Here is a 14,047-nt window from a genome sequence, read left to right as displayed (position 1 = left end):
CAGGCCCCGGGCACTGTTGAATCATTGACCCCAGGCCCCCCTCGGTTGGAGCAGCAAAGTGCTCCTGGGGTGACTCATAGGTCCCAAGGTGAGGTCTCCGACACGGACCGCAGTCCCAGACCGCCTAAGCGGGCTCGCTGGGAGCTTCCCTCGACTTCATCACACTGCTCAGGGTCTCAGCAGGAGGACTCTCTAGAGGATGAAGCGGAGGTGGCAGATCAGGATTCTGATCCTGAGGCCGCTCTCAACCTAGATACAACTGAAGGAGACGCCATAGTGAATGACCTTATAGCGTCCATCAATCAGGTGTTGGATCTTTCTCCCCCAGCTCCTCCAATTGAGGAGTCAGCTTCTCAGCAGGAGAAATTCCGTTTTAGGTTTCCCAAGCGTACAATGAGTACGTTTCTGGATCACTCCGACTTCAGAGAGGCAGTCCAGAAACACCGAGCTTGTCCAGATAAGCGCTTTTCTAAGCGCCTTAAGGACACACGTTATCCCTTCCCCCCTGACGTTGTCAAGGGTTGGGCTCAGTGTCCCAAGGTGGATCCTCCAGTCTCCAGACTGGCGGCTAGATCCATAGTTACAGTGGAAGATGGGGCTTCACTCAAAGATGCCACTGACAGACAGATGGAGCTCTGGTTGAAATCCATCTATGAAGCTATCGGCGCGTCCTTTGCTCCGGCATTCGCAGCCGTATGGGCACTCCAAGCTATCTCAGCTTGTCACTCGCAGATTAATGCAGTCACACGTGCCTCTGCTCCGCAGGTGGTGTCCTTAACCTCTCAGGCGTCGGCGTTTGCATCCTACGCCATTAATGCTATCCTGGACTCTGCGAGCCGTACGGCGGTAGCATCCGCCAATTCGGTGGCAGTCCGCAGGGCCATGTGGCTACGTGAATGGAAGGCAGACTCTGCTTCCAAAAAGTTCTTAACCGGTTTGCCATTTTCTGGCGACCGCCTGTTTGGTGAGCGATTGGATGAAATCATTAAACAATCCAAGGGAAAGGACTCATCCTTACCCCAGTCCAAACCAAACAGGCCCCAACAACGGAAGGTACAATCGAGGTTTCGGTCCTTTCGGCCCGCGGGCAGGTCTCAATTCTCCTCGTCCAACAGGCCACAGAAGGGTCAGAGGAACTCCGATTCATGGCGGTCTAAGTCACGTCCTAAAAAGACCGCCGGAGGAACCGCTCCCAAAGCGGCCTCCTCATGACTTTCGGCCTCTTCAAACCGCATCCTCGGTCGGTGGCAGGCTCTCCCGCTTTTGCGACGCCTGGCTGCCACAGGTACAAGACCGTTGGGTGAGAGACATTCTGTCTCACGGTTACAGGATAGAGTTCAGCTCTCGTCCTCTGACTCGATTCTTCAGAACATCTCCGCCCCCCGAGCGAGCCGATGCTCTTCTTCAGGCGGTGAGCACTCTGAAGGCAGAAGGAGTGGTGATCCCTGTTCCTCTTCAGCAACAGGGTCACGGTTTTTACTCCAACTTGTTTGTGGTGCCAAAAAAGGACGTATCTTTCCGTCCTGTTCTGGACCTAAAACTGCTCAACAAACACGTAAAAACCAGGCGGTTCCGGATGGAATCGCTCCGCTCCGTCATCGCCTCAATGTCCCAAGGAGATTTCCTAGCATCAATCGACATCAAAGATGCTTATCTCCACGTACCGATTGCACCAGAGCATCAGCGCTTCCTGCGTTTCGCCATAGGGGACGAACACCTTCAGTTCGTGGCACTGCCTTTCGGCCTGGCGACAGCCCCACGGGTTTTCACCAAGGTCATGGCAACAGTGGTAGCAGTCCTACACTCTCAGGGACACTCGGTGATCCCTTACTTAGACGATCTGCTTGTCAAGGCACCCTCTCGAGTGGCATGCCAACACAGCCTGAACATTGCTCTGGAGACTCTCCAGAGATTCGGGTGGATCATCAATTTCCCAAAGTCAAATCTGACACCGGCCCAATCACTGACATATCTTGGCATGGAGTTTCATACTCTCTCAGCGATAGTGAAGCTTCCGCTGGACAAACAGCGTTCACTACAGACAGGGGTGCAATCTCTCCTTCAAGGCCAGTCACACCCCTTGAGGCGCCTCATGCACTTCCTAGGGAAGATGGTGGCAGCAATGGAGGCAGTTCCTTTTGCGCAGTTTCATCTGCGTCCACTTCAATGGGATATTCTCCGCAAATGGGACAGGAAGTCGACGTCCCTCGACAGGAACGTCTCCCTTTCTCAGGCAGCCAAAGCCTCCCTTCGGTGGTGGCTTCTTCCCACTTCATTGTCGAAGGGGAAATCCTTCCTACCCCCATCCTGGGCGGTGGTCATGACGGACGCGAGTCTGTCAGGGTGGGGAGCGGTCTTTCTCCACCACAGGGCTCAGGGTACCTGGACTCAGCCAGAGTCCTCCCTTCAGATCAATGTTCTGGAGATAAGGGCAGTGTATCTTGCCCTAAAGGCGTTCCAGCCGTGGCTGGAAGGCAAGCAGATCCGAATTCAGTCGGACAACTCCACCGCGGTGGCATACATCAACCACCAAGGCGGAACACGCAGTCGGCAAGCCTTCCAGGAAGTCCGGCGGATTCTGCTGTGGGTGGAAGCCACAGCCTCCACCATATCCGCAGTTCACATCCTGGGCGTAGAAAACTGGGAAGCAGACTTTCTCAGTCGCCAGGGCATGGACGCAGGGGAATGGTCCCTTCACCCGGACGTGTTTCAAGAGATCTGTTGCCGCTGGGGGATGCCGGACGTCGACCTAATGGCGTCCCGGCACAACAACAAGGTCCCGGCATTCATGGCACGGTCTCAAGATCACAGAGCTCTGGCGGCAGACGCATTAGTTCAGGATTGGTCGCAGTTTCAACTGCCTTATGTGTTTCCTCCTCTGGCACTGCTGCCCAGAGTGTTACGCAAGATCAGGGCCGACTGCCGCCGCGCCATCCTAGTCGCTCCAGACTGGCTGAGGAGGTCGTGGTATCCGGATCTGTGGCATCTCACGGTGGGCCAACCGTGGGCACTACCAGACCGACCAGACTTGCTGTCTCAAGGGCCGTTTTTCCATCTGAATTCTGCGGCCCTCAACCTGACTGTGTGGCCATTGAGTCCTGGATCCTAGCGTCTTCAGGGTTATCTCAAGAGGTCATTGCCACTATGAGACAGGCCAGGAAACCAACGTCCGCCAAGATCTACCACAGGACGTGGAGGATATTCTTATCCTGGTGCTCTGATCAGGGTTTTACTCCCTGGCCATTTGCCTTGCCCACTTTTCTTTCCTTCCTTCAATCCGGATTGGAAAAGGGTTTGTCGCTCGGCTCCCTTAAGGGACAAGTCTCAGCGCTCTCTGTGTTTTTTCAGAAGCGCCTAGCCAGACTTCCACAGGTACGCACGTTCCTGCAGGGGGTTTGTCACATAGTCCCTCCTTACAAGCGTCCGTTAGAACCCTGGGATCTGAACAGGGTGCTGATGGCTCTTCAGAAACCACCTTTCGAGCCAATGAAGGATATTTCTCTTTCACGCCTTTCGCAGAAAGTGGTCTTCCTAGTAGCAGTCACATCACTTCGGAGAGTGTCTGAGCTAGCAGCGCTGTCATGCAAAGCCCCTTTCCTGGTGTTTCACCAGGACAAGGTGGTTCTGCGTCCGGTTCCGGAATTTCTCCCTAAGGTGGTATCCCCCTTTCATCTCAATCAGGATATCTCCTTACCTTCTTTTTGTCATCATCCAGTTCACCAATGTGAAAAGGATTTGCACTTGTTAGATCTGGTGAGAGCACTCAGGCTCTACATTTCTCGTACGGTGCCCCTGCGCCGCTCGGATGCACTCTTTGTCCTTGTCGCTGGTCAGCGTAAAGGGTCACAGGCTTCCAAATCAACCCTGGCTCGGTGGATCAAGGAACCAATTCTCGAAGCCTACCGTTCTTCTGGGCTTCCGGTTCCCTCAGGGCTGAAGGCCCATTCTACCAGAGCCGTGGGTGCGTCCTGGGCTTTGCGGCACCAGGCTACGGCTCAGCAGGTGTGTCAGGCGGCTACCTGGTCGAGCCTGCACACTTTCACGAAACACTATCAGGTGCATACCTATGCTTCGGCAGATGCCAGCCTAGGTAGGCGAGTCCTTCAGGCGGCGGTTGCCCACCTGTAGGAAGGGGCCGTTTTACGGCTCTATTACGAGGTATTATTTTACCCACCCAGGGACTGCTTTTGGACGTCCCAATTGTCTGGGTCTCCCAATGGAGCGACAAAGAAGAAGGGAATTTTGTTTACTTACCGTAAATTCCTTTTCTTCTAGCTCCAATTGGGAGACCCAGCACCCGCCCCTGTTCCCTTCGGGCTGTTGTTCTTTGTGTACACATGTTGTTCATGTTGAATGGTTTTCAGTTCTCCGAACTTCCTTCGGATTGAATTTACTTTAGACCAATTTATAAGTTTCCTCCTTCCTGCTTTTGCACCAAAACTGAGGAGCCCGTGATGCACGGGGGGGTGTATAGGCAGAAGGGGAGGGGCTTTACACTTTTTAAAGTGTAATACTTTGTGTGGCCTCCGGAGGCAGAAGCTATACACCCAATTGTCTGGGTCTCCCAATTGGAGCTAGAAGAAAAGGAATTTACGGTAAGTAAACAAAATTCCCTTCTTTGTACAGTATGATAGATTTTTTTGAAAACCATCAGTAGATCAACCCTCCTAAGCCATATGTGTGGGTGTGCAGATCATACAAAGTTGAATAAAATTATACCTTTAAAATCTGCGATACAATGTCTTGTTCCAGATAAATCCAAATTTTTCTTAATAATTAAATGAAGCTGTTAAGATCTATGGGTCAGACTCCTGACAAAGTTGCTTACATGGCGAAACGTGCGTCAAGGCTGCATTCCTCAGACACCTCATCTGGCACCAAATGGTTGCTTATTTAATCCTTTCATTATGACAGCAGGTAATATATGAAGCGCAGCTCCCCTGTTATAGATAAAACTTTCTCTATTAGGGAAAATAATACACCTATGACATAATTGTCTAACGGTTAATTATGTTTAATATTTTTTAATATCATTGTATGTCTCTGTGAGCCTAATTGTCCCTGTTTACTGCTGAGATTGCATTCCTATGATGTGCCATCTAGCACAAAGGGATTGTTGATAGAATCCCCAAATCACTATAGCAGATGACCTATGAGGTGCAATTATATAAAACACACATGGATCATTCTCATCTATTGGCTAGTTATGTCTGAAGTTTTTTTATATGGTGCTATCTGTTTCCATCTAAACTTCCATCTTCTTATCATTAGCTAAGATTGTTCTTATTATATTTAGGTCTTTCCTTGTATAATCTAGCATACCTCCCTTTTTGCTGCCATCAATCAATATCTTTTATGGGTTACCACCAGAGGATTTTTTCTGAATTTCTCACTTTCCCCCTGTACTTTTTCCTTATTGTTCCATCACAGGATTTTATATGATAGTTTGTTCATCAAAAAAATATTTTGTATGAAATTTATAATTAATAATGCAATTTAATATTTTTTTTGTCACTATTTGGCTTTATCTCCTATTTTGCTGTTTGTTTAATTTTGTGTCTATATTATACAGGGAGATACCACAATACACTGTGTTAGGTGGACTTTTTTGGTTTTGGACACAGTTCTTCCTGAAAATCTGCCTTTAGAGCTTATTTTAAATGAAAAAGGGCGCTACCAGTGAGAGACATGTAATGACTGACAGTCTGCTCTCATGATCTACCGTATTTTTCGGACCATAAGACGCACTTTTTTTCCTCCAAATTTGGGAGGAAAGTGGGGGGTGCGTCTTATGGTCTGAAGCTGCGGGGTAGGGAGCTGTGGGGAGTCAGCGCTATGCAATGGGATCACAGGAGGCAGGGGGGGTTGCTGCTGCAGGATGCCGGCGGCTGGAGAAACCACGTGTGCCCGCTGCTTAAAGTAAAGGAATATTCATTAGCTGCTCCCCGCCCACCTCTCTCTGTAGTCAGCGGGTGTGAGGAGCAGCTAATGAATACTTGTTTAATGTAAACAGCGGTCACACGTCGGAGCTCCAGACGCCGGCTTCCTGCAGCGGCTGGGGAGACTGTGTGTCCGTTGTGAAGGAGGCAGGAGCAGGGGGCCGCTGCAGTCATGTCTGGCCCGGGGGAAGTGCAGATCACTGCAGTGTCCGGGCCAGAGCACGGCATACCTTCACAGCACAACCGCAGTCTCTGTGCTGAGGGCTCAAATTACTTTCACTTTGATCCTTCCTCTGCACTAGAAACAGTCTCCCATAGCTGACAAGGACCTACAGTGATGTAATGAAAAGGGGTGGGCCAGAACAGCTCAGAACAGCACAGTGCCCGCCTCTCCATTACATCACTGCAGGTCCTTGAGATATGGGAGACTTTGTTTGTAATGCCAGGACCAAACTGAAGCATGGTGAGCATCACATCAGTAAAAGTAAGGCAATAAATAATATAGTATAGGCATTACTGTACACCTGGATGGGGTTGGAGCATATATTCATATATATATATATATATATAGGAGCATATATTCATATATATATATATATATATATATATATATATATATATATATATATATATATATATATATATAATATATATAATTTTCACACACACACACACACACACACACACGCTATATAACTATATACACACACACACTATATAACTATATACACACACAAACACAATATAACTATATACACACACACAAACACACACACACACTATGTAACTATATACACACACACACACTATATACACACACACACCAGATTGGAGGATCACACATATGATGGGGAACATACATATTCCACGATGGGGGCCATATATACCTGGAAGGTACCAAGAATGGAGGATATGAGTACAGAATTTGGGGATATTATTACCTCAGTAACACTGTCAGCAGTAAAATAACAGTGTGTCATGACCACATTCTTTTACTTTAATTTTATTTTTTTTTCTATTTTTTCCTCCTCTAAAACAAGGGTGCGTCTTATAGTCCGGTGCGTCTTATAGTCTGAAAAATACGGTACTTAGCCAACACTGGTAATGCCTCCTTTCATTTAAAATAAGCTCTGAAGGCAGAATCTTTGAGATCTATATCAAGTCCATAGATCATAACAGCTTGCTTACATATTAAGAATAGAGTAGATTTCTCTGCAATAAGACATCGGATTGCTGATATCAAGGTATACATTTTTTTTTCACGTTTTGTGACTTACATGCCAAAATAGATGGCTAATGGTGTTGATCCTACTGACAGATTCCCTTTAGGAGCATAACAATTCTAAGTTTGAAAATTATGATTTTTTTTTTATTAATTTTTGTCAAATTTATAATATTTTTATGAAAAAATGCAACTCATATTGACCATGGCGTAAGTAAAATCCGATGGACCGAGATGGAAAATTTGGACCTGGACTTCCACCAGCATGTTGGTCAGATGTATGGGCCCTTGTAGAGTTTTAGATCTTAAAGAGACATGCGTATTCACATCCCATGTAATAGTCACCATCCTGGATCCTTCCTGTAATAGTATCCCTCACCCTGGCCTCTTCTTGTAATAATACCCCCCCATTCTTCCCCCCCCCGTCTCGCAATAATGCAATTTATGGTGGACTCTTTTTTGGTATAATAGCCCCCATCATTTGCCCCTTTCTATAATAATGTCCTCCATCCTGGGCCCCTTCCAGTAATAATGTACTCCATCTTTGGCCCTTCCAGTAACAATGCCCCTCATCCTTGGCCCAATTGTCTGGCAGTACGTATTGAAGTTCGGGGAGCTGGTGAGTCTCTACTTTGCAATATATTTCACCTGAATGTGCATCTGAGGACACGCATCCATGTGAAATAGGCATCTGATTAGGAAGATGAAAACTGCTTTTGGTGAGAAGGAATTTTGTCAAGCTGTGTTAAGCTTCTTCTATGCTGTATGTGTGTGTTTTGTTTTAATAATCACTAAATGTGATTCATGATATCCTTTCAGGATGGAATCCCTTACATAGGTTCCAGTGCTGGTACCAACGTGGCTACAATCGGCATCAACACCACCAACGACATGCCAATTGTGTATCCACCCTCTCTTCAGGCTCTTGGGTTGGTACCGTTCAACATTAACCCACATTACCTGGATCCAGATGTTAACAGCAAACATATGGGGGTATGTAGATTCACTTTTGCTATGCTTTACAAGTAAACACCTTAACTCATATGTAGTGATGGGTGAACCCAGATTGTAAAAGTCTGGATCAGCATGGGTTCAAAAGTACCTGGGCCTGGAATTTTCAGGGAACTCCAGGTAACTTTCTGGATTTGGCAACTCTGGTAATAAAGGAAAAATAAAGAAAGGGAAAAGCAGGTGCATTATACTTACCGGTCTCCTGCGCAGCTGTAACACTACTTCCAGGGTGCTCATACTACTTCAGTGGCTGCTCATTATCCTTCATACATATGCACCGCTTCCCCTGTCCTTTGGCAGTAAGTTTGTAATTTGTTACAGTCAGACCGCGCCTCCACCCTGTGTGACAGCGTGTCTGACTGCAACCAATCACAAACGCTGGGACTGCTGGTGGGTGGGGAAGCAGTGCCTGATGTTAAGGAGTGGCCCAGGAAGTAGTGTTACAGCTGCGCGGGAGACTGGTAAGTATAAAGCACTTGCTCTAATTTTCCCTATCCCTTCTACCACCAGTGTAAAGCACTTTATTTATTATATATAGTCTATATATTTAGACTTGTAAAGGACTGCCGTCCTGCCAGATATTTGGAATTAATTCCGGGGGTCTTTTTTTCTTTGTGTTTTTTTGGTAACCCGGTTGGACCCGCCGATCCTGGGTATCAGCGAGTCCACCCATCACTACTCATATGTAATTGTGTATTAGACTTAAATATTATGTAAGTAAACAGATCCCGCAGATTTAGTAACTTAAACTATTTTTAACTATATCCCATATCCAGGAGACACGAGAACAGCGGATAAGGCAGTATCATGAAGAACCAGATAGTCCTCCTGTGCTTGTATGTAAAAGACATTAATGTAATGATGTAGTAGACCTGAATGTTCAGTAATGCATATGTTCACTAAAGATGAGCCAATTGTTTGGATGAAAATTAAATTTGTTTCAAAATTTTTAGGAATTTGCTGAATCTGACAAACTTAATTTGCAATTTAATTTGACTAAAATGTTCTTGTATGACCAGGTGGGCTGCATTGTAATGCTCATCAGCATTAGCACAGCCAGTTATTAAAGGCCTATGATAGCCTGTATAAAAGCAGAGACAGGGAATGCAGTAGGCATTTTGGGATTTAATCTTGATAGCGAGTGAACGTTACAGCTCACAACTTGGCAATAAAGATTGAAAGCCGTAAAACAGTGATCAAAATTTTAAAGAGGGAATGTGTGTGTGTGTTTGGTGGGTGTTACAGCACAGCGATTATGAAGTCATCATGTGTTTGCACATAACCATATACACTACAGACCAAAAGTTTAGACACGCCTCATTCAAAGAGTTTTCTTTATTTTCATGACTCTGAAAATTGTAGATTCACATTGAAGGCATCAAAACTATGAATTAACACACATGTAGAATGAAATACTTAACAAAAAAGTGTGAAACGACTGAAAATATGTCTTATATTCTATGTTCTTCAAAGTAGCCACCTTTTGCTTTGATTTCTGCTTTGCACACTCTTGGCATTCTCTTGATGAGCTTCAAGAGGTAGTCACTGGAAATGGTCTTCCAACAGTCTTGAAGGAGTTCCCAGAGATGCTTAACACTTGTTGGCCCTTTTGCCTTCACTCTGCGGTCCAGCTCACCCCAACCATCTCGATTGGGTTCAGGTCTGGTGACTGTGGAGGCCAGGTCATCTGGCGTAGCACCCCATCACTCTCCTTCTTAGTCAAATAACCCTTACACAGCCTGGAGGTGTGTTTGGGGTCATTGTCCTGTTGAAAAATAAATGCTGGTCCAACTAAACGCAAACCGGATAGAATAGCATGCCTCTGCAAGATGCTGTGGTAGCCATGCTGGTTCAGTATGCCTTCAATTTTGAATAAATTACCAACAGTGTCACCAGCAATGCTTCCCCACACTTCACACCTTCTCCTCTATGTCTCACGGTGGGAACCTGGCATGTAGAGTCCATCCATTCACCTTTTCTGCATCGCACAAAGACACGGTAGTTAGATCCAAAGATCTCAAATTTGGACTCATCAGACCAAAGCACAGATTTCCACTGGTCTAATGTTCATTCCTTGTGTTCTTTAGCCCAAACAAGTCTCTTCTGTTTGTTGGCTGTCCTTAGCAGAGGTTTCCTAGCAGCTAATTTTACCATGAAGGCCTGCTGCACAAAGTCTCCTCTTAATAGTTGTTCTAGAGATGTGTCTCCTGCTAGAACTCTGTGTGGCATTGACCTGGTCTCTAATGTGAGCTGCTGTTAACCTGCGATTTCTGAGGCTGGTGACTCGGATAAACTTATCCTCCGCAGCAGAGGTGACTCTTGGTCTTCCTTTCCTGGGGCGGTCCTCATGTGAGCCAGTTTCTTTGTACTGTTTGATGGTTTTTGCCACTGCACTTGGGGACACTTTCAAAGTTTTCCCAATTTTCAGACTGCCTGACCTTCATTTCTTAAAGTAATGATGGCCACTCGTTTTTCTTTACTTAGCTGCTTTTTTCTTGCCATAATACAAATTCTAACAGCCTATTCAGTAGGACTAACAGCTGTGTATCCACCAGACTTCTGCACAACACAACTGATGGTCCCAACCCCATTTATAAGGCAAGAAATCCCACTTATTAAACCTGACAGGGCACACCTGTGAAGTGAAAACCATTTCCGGTGACTACCTCTTGAAGCTTATCAAGAGAATGTCAAGAGTGTGCAAAGCAGTAATCAAAGCAAAAGGTGGCTACTTTGAAGCACCTAGAATATAAGACATATTTTCAGTTGTTTCATACTTTTTTGTTAAGTATTTCATTCCACATGTGTTAATTCATAGTTTTTATGACTGCAATGTGAATCTACATTTTTCAGAGTCAGGAAAATAAAGAAAACTCTTTGAGAAGGTGTGTCCAAACTTTTGTTCTGTTCTGTACAGTATTTTGAGGTTACTTTGACTTTACTAAGGCAGTCTTTGCATTAAAGAGATTGGTCCTAGGAAACCTTAACGTATTATACACATCTTTTCAGGGCAGTTGTAGTACTTGCAATTCATGTCATCATTTTTATTATTTTTTTTTTTTTTTTTTACAGAGTCTGGTACTAGGTCAAAATTGGCTAGTTTTTGTTCTTTATTCTTGCTGATCCCTAGGATTTTTTTTTTTTTTTAAATACAAGAAACAGTTGAAGAGATGTGGGCCTTTTTACTTAGTACTAATTCCTGTGGTTTTTACCAAGGGACTGTGGCTCACAGGTAATAATGGAGAGCATCCTAAAGACTCGCCCTCCGAGAATCCTGTGAGCCACACCCCATTGTGAAGACCATAAAAATTTGCACTAAAAAGATCCATATCTCTGGAACTGTATGTCAGATTAAAAAGAACAAATAACATCTGCAAAATTAAAATAACTCATCAAATACTCATACTAAAAACTAAAAAGATGTTTGAAAAATAATTCTAAAATTGAGTAGATATATCGCAAATGTTATATCTTATTTTTTTTTTTTTTTTTTGTTTTGAACAACTGTTTTAATGTCATAACATTTCAAAATAATTTTTTACATGTTTGACAAATTTCAGAGATTTTCATCAGATGGCCAGGAAAGGCTAATCCAGCTGCAATGATATAAATGATTAAAAGTGCATTCAAATTTACAGAAACATTTCATGGTGTCAGGAGAGTTTAACTAAAATGTAATTTTGTTTAAATTCTCGTGTCATATCTGCAGGCTCTTCGGGAGGGTTGCATGTTACTTGTGGAGGGAACAAAAGCAACGCTTCTTGGACGAACAAAAGCCCGGCTCTTTTTAAGGTATGTCCAGACACACAGTTTACACACATTAAAGGGGTTGTGCGGTCTAAATCCACAGGTTTGCAGTCACTCTTTGTATCGTATTTTTCATTTTATAAGACACACCAGGTTATAAGACGCACTCCAAAGTTAGAGAATAAAAGATAAAACAAAAAAATGGGATTCATCTATAATCTGGTGGTGTCTTACCAGGACGTGGAGCGAGCTCACGAGAGGTAGGGGCAGTGCTGCAGACGGTGCAGCGGGTGTCCCGGATGCTCACTGCGGGCGCTGTAAGGCTGGAGCATCCAGAAACTGTTGGCTGTGCAGGCTTAAAAAAAATGGCTCCCAGAGTCACTGCGTGCGCAGATTGAGCTATCTGCGCACACTCTACTTTCCTTAAGTCCACTGCTGGGAGATCAATGGACCAGAGGCGGCACTTGTGCAGATGAGCTATTGGGACAAGAGCTTAATCGGCGCACATGCCGACTCCGGGCGCAATGTTTTTAAGTCAGTATTTTAAGGATTGCCCTTACCTCGCTTCCCACAGCGAGCACAGCCCGACATCAGCACTTCTCACAGAAAAGCCTGCAGCATTGCCCCTGCCTCCTCTGCCCCTCTCCAATATTCCCCGGTAAGCTACATTTGGCTTATAAGACTCACCCCCTATTTTCCTCCCAATTTTTTTGGAGAATAAGTGCATCTTATAATCCAAAAAATACGGTAACTGTGACTGCAGACTTGTAAACACGCACTGTGATGATTCTCCAGTGGCAGTGCTGGGAACGGCGGTATTATGACTGCAGGTATGTGATATGCAGACTCATGGCCAGAATCCTACTAGGCTGCATCCGACCTCACGCAATATAGTTGCATTGAGTGCGCTAGAGTGGAGTGCTAGAAGGCGTCTAGTTTGATTCTGGACAGGATTGTGCATAGTAGGTCTTGTGACTGCCGTTCCCAGGTCTGACACCGGCGAATCCTCACCGCATACAGTGTGTATGATCTTAGGATTCACAAATCTATAGTCATACAGAGTGACTGTAGACCTGTGGATTTAGTCCAGACAACCCCTTTAAGGTCTACCTGAGGTAGAATATTCCATTTATTTTCAAAATCTTAAAACATTATAATTTGGAAAAATTGCAGTTAAAATTAAGTTATAAACTTGTTTATTTACACAAATCAGGAGTGAATTGACTTTTAATGGGCTTACTTTATTCAACTGTCAATTATTATTACTGGAAAATTTTAAGCCAACTTTCTTCTATTACAGAGGTGCATCTCCAACAGAACATGAGCCAGGTCAAGATTTAAGTTTCCTCCTGAACTAATAGTTTTTAGCAAATAAATGTGACAATAAATGGATTGATTGTTGTTTTGTGATATTGTTTTGATTATTTTAAGCCAAGCACAGAATCTCTGCTCTCAGGAATAAACCTTTCTCTTCCTATTTCTGTCAAGTCTTGAACACTAGGGGAATTGCATTGTGTGTTTTAGAATGCTCTACACAGAAGACACTGCGGATTTTGATTTTGTATTATTGAGGAAGGCTTCATGTGCAGTGGGACTAATTTACTAAGCTATGTGCAATTGAATTCTAGCTTAATTTGCACCCAAAAACAATTTAACATTTCTCACATCACATTCATCATGTGTTTTAGACACTTTTTTCAGTATGCACAAGGCGCATGACCTTTTGGATAAAGCACATGGCTGAAACTGAGAACCTGTTCATTTAAATTATACCTTAAGCTAGGGTCACACGTAGCGACGCAGCAGCGATCACGACTCTGATCTTAAGCGATGCTGCGCTTGGTAACTAAGGTAAATATCGGGTAACCAAGCAAAATGCTTTGCTGGTTACCCGATATTTACCTTGGTTACCAGCGCATACTGCATAGCGCTGGCTCCCTACACTCGTAGCCAGAGTACACATCGGGTTAATAAGCAAACCTTTGCTTATTTACCCAATGTGTACTCTGGCTACGCATGCAGGGAGCTGGCATTGGCAGCCTGAGAGCGGCGGACGCTAGTAACCAAGGTAAATATCGGGTAACTAAACAAAGCACTTCGCTTGGTTACCCGATGTTTACCTTGGTTA

At 44.7% G+C, this 14,047-nt stretch overlaps 1 protein-coding gene across 4 annotated transcripts in view; it reads left to right on the top strand.

Annotated features, from left to right (window-relative positions):
* The window catches only part of LOC142245982 (alpha-aspartyl dipeptidase-like), a 52,273-nt gene extending 38,953 nt beyond the window's left edge, over positions 1 to 13,320 (top strand). For all 4 annotated transcript variants that reach the window (XM_075318991.1, XM_075318989.1, XM_075318990.1 and 1 more), the window contains exons 6-9: positions 7,981 to 8,154; positions 8,949 to 9,008; positions 11,882 to 11,964; positions 13,220 to 13,320. In XM_075318991.1, coding sequence (XP_075175106.1) covers positions 7,981 to 8,154; positions 8,949 to 9,008; positions 11,882 to 11,964; positions 13,220 to 13,277 — 375 coding nt within the window. In that variant the 3' untranslated portion in view covers positions 13,278 to 13,320. The remainder of the gene's footprint in view (positions 1 to 7,980; positions 8,155 to 8,948; positions 9,009 to 11,881; positions 11,965 to 13,219) is intronic.
* The last annotated feature ends 727 nt before the right edge of the window (positions 13,321 to 14,047 follow it).

This window comes from Anomaloglossus baeobatrachus, chromosome 7, assembly GCF_048569485.1.
Source record: "Anomaloglossus baeobatrachus isolate aAnoBae1 chromosome 7, aAnoBae1.hap1, whole genome shotgun sequence".
Classification (NCBI taxonomy): Eukaryota; Metazoa; Chordata; class Amphibia; order Anura; family Aromobatidae; genus Anomaloglossus; species Anomaloglossus baeobatrachus.
Note: the sequence above shows the minus strand (reverse complement) of the source record. Positions and strands in the feature narration are given on the sequence as shown.